This window comes from Branchiostoma lanceolatum, chromosome 1 (assembly GCF_035083965.1).
Source record: "Branchiostoma lanceolatum isolate klBraLanc5 chromosome 1, klBraLanc5.hap2, whole genome shotgun sequence".
Classification (NCBI taxonomy): Eukaryota; Metazoa; Chordata; class Leptocardii; order Amphioxiformes; family Branchiostomatidae; genus Branchiostoma; species Branchiostoma lanceolatum.
In genome coordinates this window covers 14,858,322-14,873,312 of record NC_089722.1, presented here as the reverse complement: position 1 = coordinate 14,873,312, position 14,991 = coordinate 14,858,322, and the positions used below count along the sequence as shown (strand labels likewise).

The 14,991-nt window shown below is 40.7% G+C and overlaps 1 protein-coding gene and 1 long non-coding RNA gene across 3 annotated transcripts in view; one reads left to right on the top strand and one right to left on the bottom strand.

Annotated features, from left to right (window-relative positions):
- Window positions 1–373: 373 nt before the first annotated feature.
- Window positions 374–13,848, top strand: LOC136436786 (popeye domain-containing protein 3-like). Of its 2 annotated transcripts, none has more exons than XM_066431089.1 (6): window positions 374–525; window positions 2,318–2,911; window positions 4,753–4,864; window positions 9,752–9,883; window positions 11,939–12,101; window positions 12,634–13,848. In XM_066431089.1, exons 2-5 carry the CDS (start codon window positions 2,415–2,417, stop codon window positions 12,095–12,097), a joined length of 900 nt encoding a protein of 299 aa, XP_066287186.1. In that variant the 5' UTR covers window positions 374–525; window positions 2,318–2,414; the 3' UTR covers window positions 12,098–12,101; window positions 12,634–13,848. The 2 variants fall into 2 exon arrangements, with proteins under 2 accessions (XP_066287186.1, XP_066287175.1); XM_066431078.1 differs by having other exon boundaries at window positions 377–525; window positions 11,939–12,089.
- The window catches only part of LOC136436788 (uncharacterized), a 50,262-nt gene continuing 47,270 nt past the window's right edge, over window positions 12,000–14,991 (bottom strand). The window contains exon 3 of the long non-coding RNA XR_010756085.1: window positions 12,000–12,107. This is a non-coding gene — a long non-coding RNA (uncharacterized lncRNA). The remainder of the gene's footprint in view (window positions 12,108–14,991) is intronic.

Genomic DNA, 14,991 nt, shown 5'->3' with positions numbered 1-14,991 from the left:
CTTTTATGTTGCGCACCGCCAATCTGAAAAGCTTAGGACCGTGGCCATTAGACGTGGCTTGAAATATTACACGCTATTTGAGAAGATCTAATCTTTAACTTCATGTTGAAAGCAGCTTCGAATACTAAGCATCTTTAACAGATAACGTTTTTAGTTTTCTACGGTCGAGCACAGATGGTGCTGCTAATGACAGCGAGGCAGCTGCGGTGGAAATGCCTCCGTTCGTAAGTAGAGCAAGAACAACAATCATGGAGGAAAAGCCGGTCCCAAAATGGAAGCTAGTTCCCCTGGCTCAGCGTTGAACTGCAGCGGCGTGTGGATATATATGGGGCGGTGAAACTCGAGCGGCGTGGAGGCGTGCATGTTTGGAGGCGGGGTCAGCTGTCCTTGCCGATCGGACGGGCACCTCGTTTTGCGCGCGCAATGAACCTCGGGATAGCCCCCCTGATATGACGAGGCGGTGAAACGACATCCCCACTGGAAGCACCTCGGTAACCGCCCCCCATACGCCGCCGGATAGCAGAGGTGAGTTATCTATACAAAATCTTTTCCCAAAACTCCTGCAAACCCTCATATTCATCAGTTACAAGTCTGTTCTTTTATCACACGTTGTATAGCGTGTATTAAATAACTGTTCTGATTTAACGCAAAGGATCAGCTTCTATAACGAGCTATTCCATCTCTCCGTGACGAGAATAATGTTTGCGGTTATGTGCGTATCTTGTCTGTCTGTAATTGCACAAATCACATTGCCGCTCATACAAAAGGGCGAAGCCAAAGCAATTTTCTAAATCACAACTCAGATTCATAGAGCATATTCCCTGCCCGCTAACTACAGAGCGAGAGGAGGACTGCATTCCAAGCATTCAATCCCGGCTCAAGTTATTTCCACCGGGGAGTTATTCTCACTTGTAACTCGCACCCTGTGCCAGAAAACTCATCCGTACAATTAATCACAGTTGCCTGGAGATAGCTCGCGTAGTGTGTCTGTAATATTCACAAGGAATTATAGCTCAAACGAACGAATGAATGTGAATTGAGGCCATATTCTCGTCTCGCCACTGCGTGACATTTTCTCCTGCATACACGCGGTGTATCGGGTTACCAAAGCTCCCCCATGGTCAGAAGTGTGTATCCTCGGGGCATATCGTTCCCTACGTGGATCTGTGGACAGCAGCTACAATAACAGTTCTGACATAAATATAGCGACAGGCATGTTGGGGGTGATTCCGATAAAAGCGAAGGTAATGTTCAGTATAGTCATATTCTACCTTATCTCCTGCTCTTGGGTATCCTATATTGCTTCTCTTGTGTTTCTATTACAGTTGGGCGCAGTAACCTGCCACGTAAATTCGAATTTACAGTTTTTATTGCTAATAGAATAGAACAGAAGATAGAGCTTCAGTGATCTAGAGCATAGCCTTATCATATTTAGCACATTTATGACATTTTTATAATAACATGACTTAATAGCTTTACGTCGAACTCACTATCAATACACGAACTATCAGATATTAATCTGCATTTGTGGTTATGACTTGTTTTGACGTCACTTTACATGACAGAAAGAATAAATGAGATTTTAGTGCATTTCAAATTGTATACAGATATACATGTGCTAAGTATGTAATAAGCGCCAAGAGATAGTGTTTTACCTGTTGTCTCAAATTGAATCTAAAATGTTTAACATTAAAATCAAAAATGGTAAAAAGATGAAATATCGGTGTTGCATTTAATTTCATAGTTGAAATTGTATTCATTAAAGTTGACCGTAACTGCAGGGACTACCCTAAATATTGATACTAGTAAATAAGAGTAGGCTGTAAAACGCATTCATAACCATATTGTACCCGATTTATTGAAATGTATAATTTTGTAAAAGTCCTAAAATGAGATATTTTGTGTCAGGTTTGATGTGCATTTGTGAGATAGACAATAATACAATGTATAGGAAGAAATGGTCGGAATGTCAAATGTTTAACCCCATGTTAGTCGAACAAGATGGCGGGCATAATACTAGAGCTTGATGGGGGGAGTTGTAGCAAGACAAATTAGTTATTTGCCTGTTATCACGTTTTCTTTGATCATTGTTGGAAAAGCGAACGGGAACTAGTCTGTGGGTCGCGATATCATATTAATGCTGCTTTTACATCTTTATATCGGAAAAAAAAGGCAAAAATATGTGCCTGTCTTCTATGCACTGGGCAAGACAAGTTTTAGCTTTCCTGTCTTTTTCGCAATTGGTCAATGTTTTATTGTGTTAAAACCATCAATTTATCAGTAACCACCAACTGACATTATTATCATTTTTGTGCAGCATACCATCTGAATCTACAGCCGGGGGTCGGTTTGACAGTCCAGTCGTTGGGCGGACACAGTGACTCTCCCGCCAGCAGTAACCCGTGAGTCGCACCATGGCCGACAACGACACCGGTCCGGTGGGCATCTACACCATCAATGAGTCCGGACTCTGCGACTCCTATCTGCCGTCGTCTCTCAGTGGCGTGTTCCAGCTCGCTCACGTCTTCTTCGGTCTGGGCTACTTCGGCGGCAGCACCTTGCACGGCCTGCTCTACACCTACATCTGTCTCTTCCTGGGATACCTGGTCTTCACAATCTACGGCTTCCAAAACGCATGCGCGGCCGACATCGGCGGCTGGTGCTTCGTCTTCACGATCCTCTGCCTCGTCCAGGCCATCCACAGCATCTGGCGCATGCGCGAGGTGTCGTTCTCCGAGGAGCTGACGAAGGTGTACGAAGCGCTGTTCCATCCTCTGCAGGTACCCCTGCTGGTCTACAAGGCGCTGGTGGAGTGCCCGAACTGCCAGATCGTGTCCCTGGAACAAGGAAACAACTATGCTACCGAGGGGAAGACACCCGTGGACAGGCTATCTCTGATGATATCTGGAAAGTAAGTAACTTTTTGTTCCTTCTTGAAAACTATGAAGTTATCTCTTAAGCCAAGATTAGTACATACCAAAATCAGTTACTCAAGCAACTGGATAGAATTTTGTAAGTTTCAAAATTCAGTTGCTTTAGTAACTATGTTTGGCGTATCTTATTACCTGGATGTCAAACCTTCATTAACGCAAAATCGATACAATTCACACGGTTATAGAACTTAAACACGACTTCAAGCATTCATCACTCAGACGTAACAACAAATACACAATATTATGCTGCATTTTTTACAAGTTTGAATATTGCGCTGTTGCAATCTCTTGCGTCATTACTAACGACCAATCATATGGTCAGCCTCAAATCAGGTGTCTGACAGTAAAATAGAATTCATATCTTGATTATTTTTCATTGACAACTAATTGCACACGTAAAAATTGCACTTGGCCACCATGCCATTGTTAAGAAGTTGTTTTGATTTGACTTTCATCAAACTTTAACCCAGCGTAGACCCTCCCCGGCTGTCCATTTGCAGATTCTAAGCTACAATGACCTAATAAACTTTTGAAATTCATTCTGTACATTTCGAAAGCCATGGAAGTAAACCACCATAATGGCCCCCTTTTTACGCATCGAGTGTCAAGCTAGTGGATAATCATCGATCATCAAGACGTAGAGATAGTCATAGTAATTACCCTCATCCGTCATAACTGTGTACCTACACGTCTCACCATTGATCATTCATCACATTTTGACAAGCACAAAGTTGAGGAAATATCATAAGATCAAACTAAGCGCCAAAATTTCCGCTCAATATTTTTTTCGTGAAAGTGATCCAATGTTAGCATGTATTTTTTTCCCTCATAAGTTGACTACAGAAGTTTTGTTTTCTGAAGATGTATTTATGTATTCCTGATACGAAGCACCTTTGGCACGGGGGTTTGGTAGTAATCCTGAACTAAATGAAGGGCTCAGGACCTCGCCACCTTAATCCTTCTATTTATAGTCTTGAGGGCAATCTGTAGCGTCTTCACCAGGGTGCGATATCCTCGTCTTCTCGGCGTGACTAATTCTGTTGACTGAAGTCGAGATGCGCGAAAGCCTTCGGCATTCCTTGGCTTACCATTAACTAGCTCGTTGATCAAAACAAAATACATCACGTTTTTTTATAGGATCTTCCAAATATGTAAATGTATTCCACCCACTCCTTCGTTTGTACACCAGATATCATTAGCAGCTGTTTGCTACCATGGCACAAGGCTTGCTACATGGACAGTGTCCGTTTCGCATAGGTTTATTTCATAGAAATTTAGTATCTAATTTTTTCTCGATTTGACCAGTGCCTATTCTCTAACGTACACTGCCACTGTCGTTGGAACATATTGGTATGGGGGATACGGTGTCCAATTTCAGACATTGGAAACTAGATGAAATCAGCTATTGTGAGCAGGAGTTGCAAAATGTCTAGCAAACTGGTCTTAATCTGGGCTAAGTAGCTCGACATGATGATGATGGTGATGACGATGCTGATGTTGTTGATAATGCTAAAGACAATGATAATGATGACAATGACAGTGATGATGACGATGATGATTATAATGGCGATGCTGTTGATGATGATAGTGATGACGATGATAATGATAATGATAATAATAATGATGACGATGACAATGACAATGACGATGCTGATAATGGCAATGTTGTGGATGATGATGGTGATAATGATCATGATGACAAAGATAATGATGGCGACTGGGATAATGATGATGATGACGATGCAGATGACGGTGTTGATGGCGATGGTTATAATGATGATGATGATGACAATGATGATATCATCCTTTCCCCCCACAGGGCTGTTGTGATCCATGACGGTAAGAAGCTGCACATGATCGGAAGGAACCAGTTCCTGGACTCCCCCGAGTGGGAAGCCGCCAAGGACCAGGAGGACCCCGGCAAGTTCCAGGTAGGAACACACCCATAGCGAGATATCCATTCAGTGATAAAACACGTATTACTAACCACTTAGACATCCTAATATCGTTATATTATGCTGTTCAAAAAGGACACATTCTATCGGGTAGTTGCAAACACGTAGCCTAGCTGCCTTCCTATTTCTACCGAGGCTCCTACACTCACTACACGTGAGTGTAGGAGCTTGGGCTAGCAAACACGTAGTCATATCTTGTATGTTGTTTGTTGTGTCCTTAGCCTTATATTCATCCTGTTTTGGCTCCCGTTAGCTTCTGGATATTTGGCAAGAGGATCAGAGAACTGAACTGGAGCTAGAATAGACCCCTTTCCAAACTCCGACGCCATTTTGAATCTGCTCTCGCGAGAGCTTAATCTGGCGCGAGCGCGCGTGATTTGAGCACGGGAGAGCACAGGTTGGATACAATGTTAAAGATGCTAGGAATAACATACTAATTATGATAACACATTTACAACTCTTCGATAAATTGCATCCTGTTTGAAAAACACTATGTTAGGATGCCCAAATGGTTAGTAATACATCTTGTGGTATAATTAATAATGTCCTCGCGTTACAGCAATCTCAGTAATTAGAAGATCGAAGCGGTGGAAGCTAATTAAACCATACCACAGCGTCACCTAGGTCTCCGTAGATTTATGTTTTAATCTTCATCCCCCACCGTTATAACCGTTGATATAGATTGAAAAGCTGGTACGTATATTGCTTCGTCTTATTTTCCTGCACCAAACATGCCAGATTTGACAAGCATTTTCAATCTTGGCCAATACACAGCAGTTTCTCTGAAAGATACGGTAGAAATCCTAACGAATGAATATTTACATTCATATGAAGCTATGCGAGAGGAATATCGGATCTCTTGATATTTCGCATCTGTCGTATGAGATTTGTTTCACTTGACGACCTTAGAAAAATGTCGTTACAATTTGTCCAGCTGTGCGCTTGGGTGTAACAAATAGCCAAAAGTCTGCCAGACGATTGCATGCTGGACGCCAAGTTTATAAAACATACCTTGATTCTGACGGCTTACCTGACGGCGTTTTGATAACCAGACACGTTCGTTCACGATCACAGTTAGAGACTCTTAGAAAAGCATAACGAGCAGAAAGCATAGGGGCAGTTTTAAACATGGTTTGCATTATTTGGCTGCAATGATATTTCACTGTATCTAATATGTACTCGAACCAATCTGACGTCAATAAACTAATTTATTTATCTGTCATATCATGAAGTTATTTAACACATTACAAGATTCTGAAAAGAAACAACGTGTTTGGGGCGAACAAGATTTTGTACAGCGTTCATGGCAACTTTGACCATAGTCATGAATAACGGGTATCCTTAATTCCTAAAGATAGACATATTACTATTGCTGCAAGTCAGTTAAGTACATTTATTCCAGTAAACCATTGACTTAGTGGATATCCAGCCCAATTCTCTCATGCGTATCTGCCCAGAATACTAAATCACCTTTTTTCATACACTTTTCATTGGGACATAAATGTTACATATATGTGTGTAGCAGACAGGTGAAGACCCATGCGTGAGTACAAAAGGATGAAGATGTAAAGCATTTTGTCTGTTGAGAGACAATGAAGAAGAGCAAGATGGATCGATGGCATTTTTACGTATGAAAAAAGACGGTTTTAGAGTCACTCTATCTTGAATGTAATCAGGTGGGGATTTGGAGTGGAGAATAGGTCATATGTCACGTGATCAATCACGGCAACAAGGTATAGAGCACAGTAATGAAATCAGCAGAAGGTACCAGGGTGAGTTTTTGAAAAAAATATCTGAAGACTTATTTCTCTTTGTCAGTTGTCACATATATGCAAAAATTCCGGAAGTTTCACTGGAATATCAAAAGGATCAGATCTAATTTGTTTTGTGCGACTAATCACAATCTCCCCAATCCACTCGACATGAATCCTACAGTAAGACATGGTTGTATGCCAAGTTCACTGCTTAGCCAAGTTTGCTCTAACGTCCTTAGGAATTCACGTTCACGTACCGTCATGTAGCAAGGCCTTTAGAAATTTTTGTCCTTCACGCATCGGAAGTTGTTGAACTTAAAGGCCGCTAGGACGTGTTCACATTAGAATGAAAGGTAGCGTATTCTGCTGTAGAATGGAGTCAGTCGCCCGGATCTAATTCCAATCGTTTCTCATAAGCAACTTAAAGTTCAGCGAATTCCTCAAAGACTTGGTTATGAGGAAGTCAGCAAACTTTCCGCCGACTTAGGTCATAAACAAATCCCTCTACTGTCATTTCAGACGAGGGCCTCGTATCTGTTGTAGCCGTTCGTGCCGAAAGGCCTTGGCAGCAGGGAACAGTGTAGGGATGCGAACGAGTCCATCATACACTACGTGGAGTTCCAAGAATAGCTTCTCGCACCAGAGAATCAATAGGTTTTACCTATCATGTTCAACGTGCAATGATTTACTAAACCTACATAGATTTGCACTTCAGTGCATCCACTATCATTGTTTGAAGAAACATTGTGACACAAAAGCGGGCAAAGTAGGGAATTTCGTCTCATTCGATGGTACCCACGCCCCGTCAAACTCCTCTACTAATTCTCTGCCCATGTAGTGCTGGAAATGCAGTTCTGTACGTCTATTTTGGGACGACGATGTCAGAGGTTAAATATCTAAGAGGCAGACACGTCTGTGGTTGCTTAACAGGAAAAGAAGATTACAATCTTGTCCACAGAGACATTTGGACTGTTTTCTTTTGGGGCTGATGTCGTTCGTTGTTGCTAAAAAATGTTGTGGAAAAAATGTCTTTTTTTTTTTACAAACTGACGGAGTCTTTCTGTCATAAATAGCTAACATACCAGAAATAACTCCAACCTCAGCTATGCGCTAGTATGGGTTGTGTATTCAGGCTCTGCAGATACCTGTGTATATATCATTAAAGGAGAGATAATTTGATGAAGTAAAAATACCCCTCCCCGTCTTTTCAAGTTATGAATCAACCAACGACGTGAATAATTTGTCTTTTCATGTTGTAATTGAAGGATTTGGTGAAGATTACCGAAAAAGCTATAATTCAGATTTTGACACAGCAATTTTGAAACCTATCAGTGAGTACGTTTCCGGCCTCTGTTCTTACGTACTAAAGAACCCATGTTCATACTATAAACAGCTGGCGCCAAAAAGGCTGATTACATACAGTAAGGAAAATAACATGGTAAGTTGGTAATGATTTGAAATAGACATCATAAATGCCGATATGCCTGTAGATTACAAGTAATGTTCAAATAGTTACATCCAAATATCCTATTTGCAAGGACAAATCTCTGAAATTTAAAAAGGAAGGGGGACCCCATTTTTATTAGACGACAAGGATAGGTCTAGAATATACATGATAAATAGTGCTAACTTTATTGTACAACAATTGCACAAGGTACAAAGTATGGCATCTACTGGTACTTTACTACAGTTAATACAAGGATAGTCTACCTAATACAAGAGTGTATAGTATGGTAATTTCTAACGTCTAGACATTAAGCCAACGTGCATGAAAATTGGAAATAGAGTCTTAATTTGATGACTCACGGGCATGGTCATTCTCTGCTATCTCTCTTTTGCCTTTTATTACTTTCGGGGAACAGCTTTTTCAATTACCACAAATCTCCAATCAAGAATCCAATCTTCAAAATTTGCAGCTCCTTAAGTACTGACCGCGGTTGATTTCCTCACCAATTTCAAGCTTTCATAGCTTCGTGAGAGAAGCCAATGACTCTAAATCTTCAAGAGAGAGCCGGCCATTCAATAAATAGAGCAACAGATTATTCCCCAATGTAATTTCTACCTTCAGCGATGACTCTGCTAACTCTTCAAGAGAGAGCCGGCCATTCAATAAATAGAGCAACAGATTATTCCCCAGTGTAATTTCTAACTTCAGCGATGGAACAAATTACCTGTTTACTTTTCTTATTCCATATACATATATATGGTGATAGGTGATCTTAGTCACCACAAATGTGTCCGCGAAAATACCTGACCTCTAAAAGCTTCCAAGAAACAACAGCAAGGACGCCCTGTCTGCAGTCGTAAAGGTTATCATGGGAGTTATTATGATAAGTTTGAATCGTTTTCCGGTGATGACCTGATATGAGAGAGCTTGTGAAAGCGACCATAGTGTCCAACAAAGCAGCAACCCCAATCTCATCGTTTTTATTACAAACTGTTCCCAACGTACTAACGCTTTTGCGAGCTTCTGCGTTTTCAAGGAGTTGAGAACGATTTCCAAACGTTTGAGTCCATAGAACTGGACTTAGTTAGAGAACGACGGTTGTGCTGCACATGTTTGATGTTTGGTGAACTGACAATGAACCCATCTCTTTTAACGGCTTTTTCCACTTCAGTTTTCTCCTGCTCCATCATTTTATGGTGGGTAGCACTTACCTAGGTGGCAATCGAATGGACCGGCGGACAGTACTGACTGAAGAGAGTGGGGCTTGATAGCGTCGTGTATTTATAGGCTGACGGACTTTATTGATCCACAAAATTCTGAGAGCTTTAACGGGAAGCCGTGCACACGATAGCCATAGCTTGAGGCAAATCCCGTCCTCTTTTGTGAGCAATACGCCTTGTCCATTTTTTCCTCCTCAAATATACAAGCGTGAGTGTAGTACTGATATGTAATTTTGCATCAAAGTTGAACTGCAATTGCCAGCACAAAAATTGGATTTATCCAAATATTCGACTATCCTCTCCAGTCCTTGAAAGCTGGAACTGAGCAATCCACTGCTTCTGTGATGTCAGATCACTTTGATTCAGAATAACTACTACCACCACGGATGAAATTTTAATTGAAGATGTGTAATTTTGTTATATTTTGTTGTGTATTTTGCAGGTGACCATTCGCGCGGAGACGGACTGTGTGTACCTGACCTGGCCCCGCCGTGAGCTGCTGAATCTGCTGGCCAGGCGCCGTTACCTCGCCCGTGTCCTGTCTGCTGTGCTCGGACGTGACCTGACCAACAAGGTACGCGCAGTAGCATGGGAGCACATTTGTGTTGATGGAAACCATTAGGTTCCTTCTCCAAGCCGTGGTCCAATGTCCATTGTGCTTGTCGAAAAGAGCTAGGGGAATTTCCCCGTACAATGAACCTGTAAATACTGTACATAGCGTCTGTCTTCTCTCTCACGACCAGTTGAAGATTAGCTCTTCAGTGAGCTAAACTGGACCAAGATCACTTTCCTTGCTAGACGGCGATCTCTGAGCGGCCGTGCAACGACCAAATCGAATTTGTCACCCTTTGTCACCACATTCGGAATATGGTGCAAGATGAAAGTTTTGATTTAAGAACGAACGAAACATACATAACGTTACAAGATTCATTCTCTATCTTTGAAATTCTGTCAAATCTTTCTCACAGCGGTTACAGCGTGGTCGCACAGCCTCTAGTCAAAAAGGGGTGATAGAATTAAACGTAACTTCAACACGACCTTCACTCAATCGGGGCGGGGGACGGTACCAACTTCCATAAACCCATTGCTCAACCCAGTGTAACGAGTCAATAAGGTTACGAGGTCAGAGAAGTCAGTTATTCTGAAGAAGGCATAAGGTTGCATGTATACGCAGGCCGAAACAACGGGCGAATCTGGATCCCCCCGTGTTGGAAGAACATCAAACCTTACCATGACAGATGAACAACGTATAATGACAAATTTCAAGGTCAGGTGAAGATGAACGTCATCTTGGCTGGCGGTACCGTAATTTGCTCGCAGACAGTTACATCATTTGGAGTAAATGACGACCCATGAGAGCAACTACGCCAGAAATGTCGTCCTTGTCTAGCCAGATTGTATCACTAAGCAATTATTTGGCAGTAAGTAAATCACCAAGCCTTACCATAAACACCGTAGTGTACCATATATCACACGGCTGCAATTTGTTGATAAGCACTTTGGAAGTAGAGGTTTTTGTATTATTTGCGTAATACCATTAGTGATCTGGAGGGTTTGCTTCTGTCCTAGTACCGGGTATTAAATAGAAATTAACGTAATGTAACAGAAGAGGAATCAACTTTATCAAAGGCATCCAGAGCATTTTTTGAGGCTTGAAACTTGAATAAAAAACTCCGATTTCTTATCATTTCTACACATAGTAAGTTTCAATAACACTTACATATCGACATCAAAGGAGCAAAGATACGATGTCGTTGTGTGGTGAGAACTGATAGAAAACCCAAGCCCTAATAGACTGATCCTGACTGTCCATCACAATTAGCGCCTCGACCAATGAGAGAGTGACTGCCTGTCCGTCAAATATTTGCATTTTTATGTTTTAACTTCGCATTTCTACGTTTTGACGGAGATGGGCGGGGCTATGGGATCGGTCAATTACACTAGGCGCGTGAAACTAAAAGATCACCATTTAGCTTATTTTGTGCCGCTTTTGAGCACTGTTGATAGAAAATCCGCACGCAAATGTGGTAAACAGTGGCATAACATGTCAATTTCTTAAAGATTACAGTAGCTAGAATATTTACAGTTTTCAAGCCTCGTAAAATGCTCGTGGGTGCCTTTAAAGTCGATGAGCAGGTCATTCTAATGTTAAATGGCCTGGTAACATTCATCGTAAGATCGTCGTACAAGTGAAAACTGAGGGCATTCTTGGGATATCGTGCATGTGTCGTACAAAATTCAGATGTTTTGTTACAACAAAGAAATTATATAAAATCTCTGTCGGTGGTTGGTTCTGTCACAGAATTCTTGAAAATTCTACTGCATCAAACTTGTACAACGACGTACGACGAAAATAGCCTGGAGTCCAGCCTTCTTAGCTTTTGTCCGAGGAGAGCGGAGCTTGGGTACCGGACTAAAGCTAAGAAGTCTAGACGCTAGGCTATAAGAAGAATGTACTCAAATCTACACTTCAAAACATTATAATCAGAAGCTAAGAAGCTAAGAAGTCTGGACTCTAAGCTATATATAAGAAAAATACTCAAAACTAGAACTTAATAGATCTACACTTCGACACATTAAAATCATAAACTTAAAGTAAAACAAGTATATTGTTTCTTTTTTCGTCCAGCTTTACATCCTGAACGAGAAGGTGATGACCGCACGCGGAAGCAAGTACGACATTCGTCTCCCCGGATTCTCCCGTCTGCTGGGACAGTTCGACCTGGACGCCAAGGGTCTGGCCAGTTTCGTCCCTCACCGCTTCGGTGCCGGTCCGGAAGGTACCTAACTAGGTGAATCTGTATCAAAGGGGATGATATTTTTCTATCATTTTTAATATTGTTGAGCTGCATTTTGATAGCATGTAGTTTTTTTAAGTGCAACTTTAAGCAAGCTCCTTAAAATTGAATGCATTTAATTGAACTGAATTGTGAAATTCAGATTTTTTTTCCCTTCCTTGATGTTCTGTGTTAAAAGGGGCCTCTTTTGGTATAATTTCATAATGTTATGCACGTTAGGATGACAGATCTCTAAATATGCTTTTGTGCTTGAATGGCAACATTATAGATGCACTTAGGTTTTCAGGTCTCTCATGGAGAAGCATATGCGGCAGCAAGGCTACAGAGACAAATTCCCATTTTGACATGTGAAGATTTCGTCTGTTTGTGAAGATCTACGCCTTGTCAAACGATTTCCGTCCCCTGAAGCATCACGCACTTAAAGGATTTGAATAGCACATCTCATGGCGTTTTGATCTTTAGAGGACACCTTCAATGACCTTTGCTGTAATCTCAATAACCTTTGCTGTAATGTGACACATTTCAGGTGATAGAGGAACCACCGGCAGCCCCTATGCCCCCGTCAGACCGAAATAGAAGACAGAAGACTTCACAGGAGGTGGAATCGGAAAAGATGGAACTTCAAGGACGGCAGATATATTTAAGATAAAAGCAACAACATACTGTAGAACAATTCCCCCAGAATTCGAAGCGCCAAATAGCCCGGATGTAGTCGCCGTTTTGTCATTTCCGGTCGCCATCTTATCACGACCGTAATCCTCTTTGCATATGAACAGGGACCATGCTCACATTGATTGACCTTTTAATTCCTGGGTTCTTTTGTCTGAAAAGTCTGTCTTTCCCGGTCGTGCCTCGGGAATATTATCGCGTATTGATTGGCCGGTGAAGCGCTTTGATGTCCTGGGGGAGGAACTTATCTGTAATAAAGTTTGAGGGTGCGTCGCCCTCAGTTATTAAGCCTACGTGTACTAAAGAACTATTCACGTAAGTAGAGATGACAACCAAGATTGACCAGTGTGCATAATACAACACGGAATATTAATATTTTGTTTACAAGGATAGAAATATATCAATCATAGTTCAAGTATCTGTTTCTATGAACACGCTGTGTAATAAATCATACACATGCTTCTCCAGCACTAGTAACATGGTATATTTTGAGGGATAAAAATTAGGCTATAATTCAGTATTTCGAGATTGCTATGTGTGTTTTTTTAGACGTCTTTCACATCATCATTAGGTAATTCTGACCATTGAAAATTTTATTCATTGAACTTATAATAATAGTGTTTCAAACCTTAAAAATTGACCCTTGGCTTAGTTAGTTTAATTTATTGAGAGTAGAGACAGAAACGTCTGTTTGACTTGCGTTTTATTCAACTTGATTGTAAATTGCGTTATTGTCTGTTTTGTACCCATCTAAAAGGATTGTACAAACTCATGACAATGACTGACAGGAAGTTCGTTTGACAGAAATGTTAAGATTGTTCATTTTCTGACAAAATACAGTGATGCAAATTAATTAGTCGAATCATATTGCGAATGTTGTGTGACAGTAAGTCAATCAATGTTAGATTCTATTTATAGATTCAAGTTGAGATGTTGAAATGCATGTATTTTCCGTAGGCATGACTGCAGTTGACTTGCTGTAGGGTGAAACGTGTGATGATGAACAAATTTGATCAAAATTGTACAGCGGAGAGAAAGAAAATAAAATAAAAGCTTTTGTACTTAAACGCAATCATTACTAGTTCTGTGCCTATATATATCTTACAGTGTGTGTGTTGTATATGATTGATTTATTTATCGGTTTAGCATATTAATCCATTAATGCCTTTGGGATTGTAAATTAGCGTTTATTACTTTACATCCAAAGTTTACTACATAACATCCAAATGGTCCAGTGAGGAAAATCTCCATAACTCCTTTATTCCGAAGACAAATTATTGGACAAATGTGCATGAAAGCTACACCTTTATAAATTTCTATCTTTGTCGGTATGACATCATGTCTTGATCAGTGTCTTTTTTTTCTCATAGCTTTAAATGGTAACGACTAAAAGAAAAAAAATACATACTACTTTACATCGTCAAAATAAGTAGCTATTAAAAGATTTAGAAAGTACGTTTCGTCACACAACCATTTCTGCGAAATGTCTTCTCGTTAATCCCGTACAGAATAACGAAATAATGTCCCACACTTTCTGACGAGAAATAAGGGATTACGACTCGTCGTCTGCAAATTGGAAAACGGCGAGCCCACCCCTTTCGGGGATTTCGTCTCAGCAAAACTCGATATGCCCCGGTGTCCAGTATTAGACCTGGCTTACTCTATAAAGGAAACTACGTCACGTGACAACGAGTATCGATGGTGCCCGTATTTCCATTACTGATTGATCAAAGAGCGGACGTTGAGTATCTGCCACTCAATGGCAAAAAGGAAATCCCTATCGAATCCTTTTAATGCTAAGCTTATATTTCAAATCCGGGGTATGGCCAGGCTTTTTGTGGGAATGAAAGTAGGATATAAAAGACAGCAAAATACATAGAACGTTTAGAAAAAAATTATTCATTGGCAAAATTTACGAATATTTCTTGAAATATACTTTTATCTTTATCTCCCGCAAGCAGCTCGGCAGGACCCCGGTATGGTAATGTAACCTTGCTTGAGTATTTGTATTCACAAAATGAAACGCGCTATAAAAAGCGAATCTTGGCCATGGTAACGCAAATAAAGCCTAGCATATCGCATTTCATTTCAGTACGTTGTAGAAACGCCCTTGCCAAGCAGTTCACCTTAAATCGGCTCAATCTGAAATATAATATAATACATATATAATATAATCTGAAATATGTATGAACTAAGTATAAGGTTCCCAGAAAAT

Coding starts and splice junctions, on each gene's coding strand:
- LOC136436786 (XM_066431078.1), top strand. CDS start 2,415: ATGGCCGACAACGACACCGGTCCGGTGGGCATCTACACCATCAATGAG. Junction 4,865..9,751: donor AGGACCCCGGCAAGTTCCAG/GTAGGAACACAC, acceptor TGTATTTTGCAG/GTGACCATTCGCGCGGAGAC. Junction 12,090..12,633: donor CTTCGGTGCCGGTCCGGAAG/GTACCTAACTAG, acceptor GACACATTTCAG/GTGATAGAGGAACCACCGGC.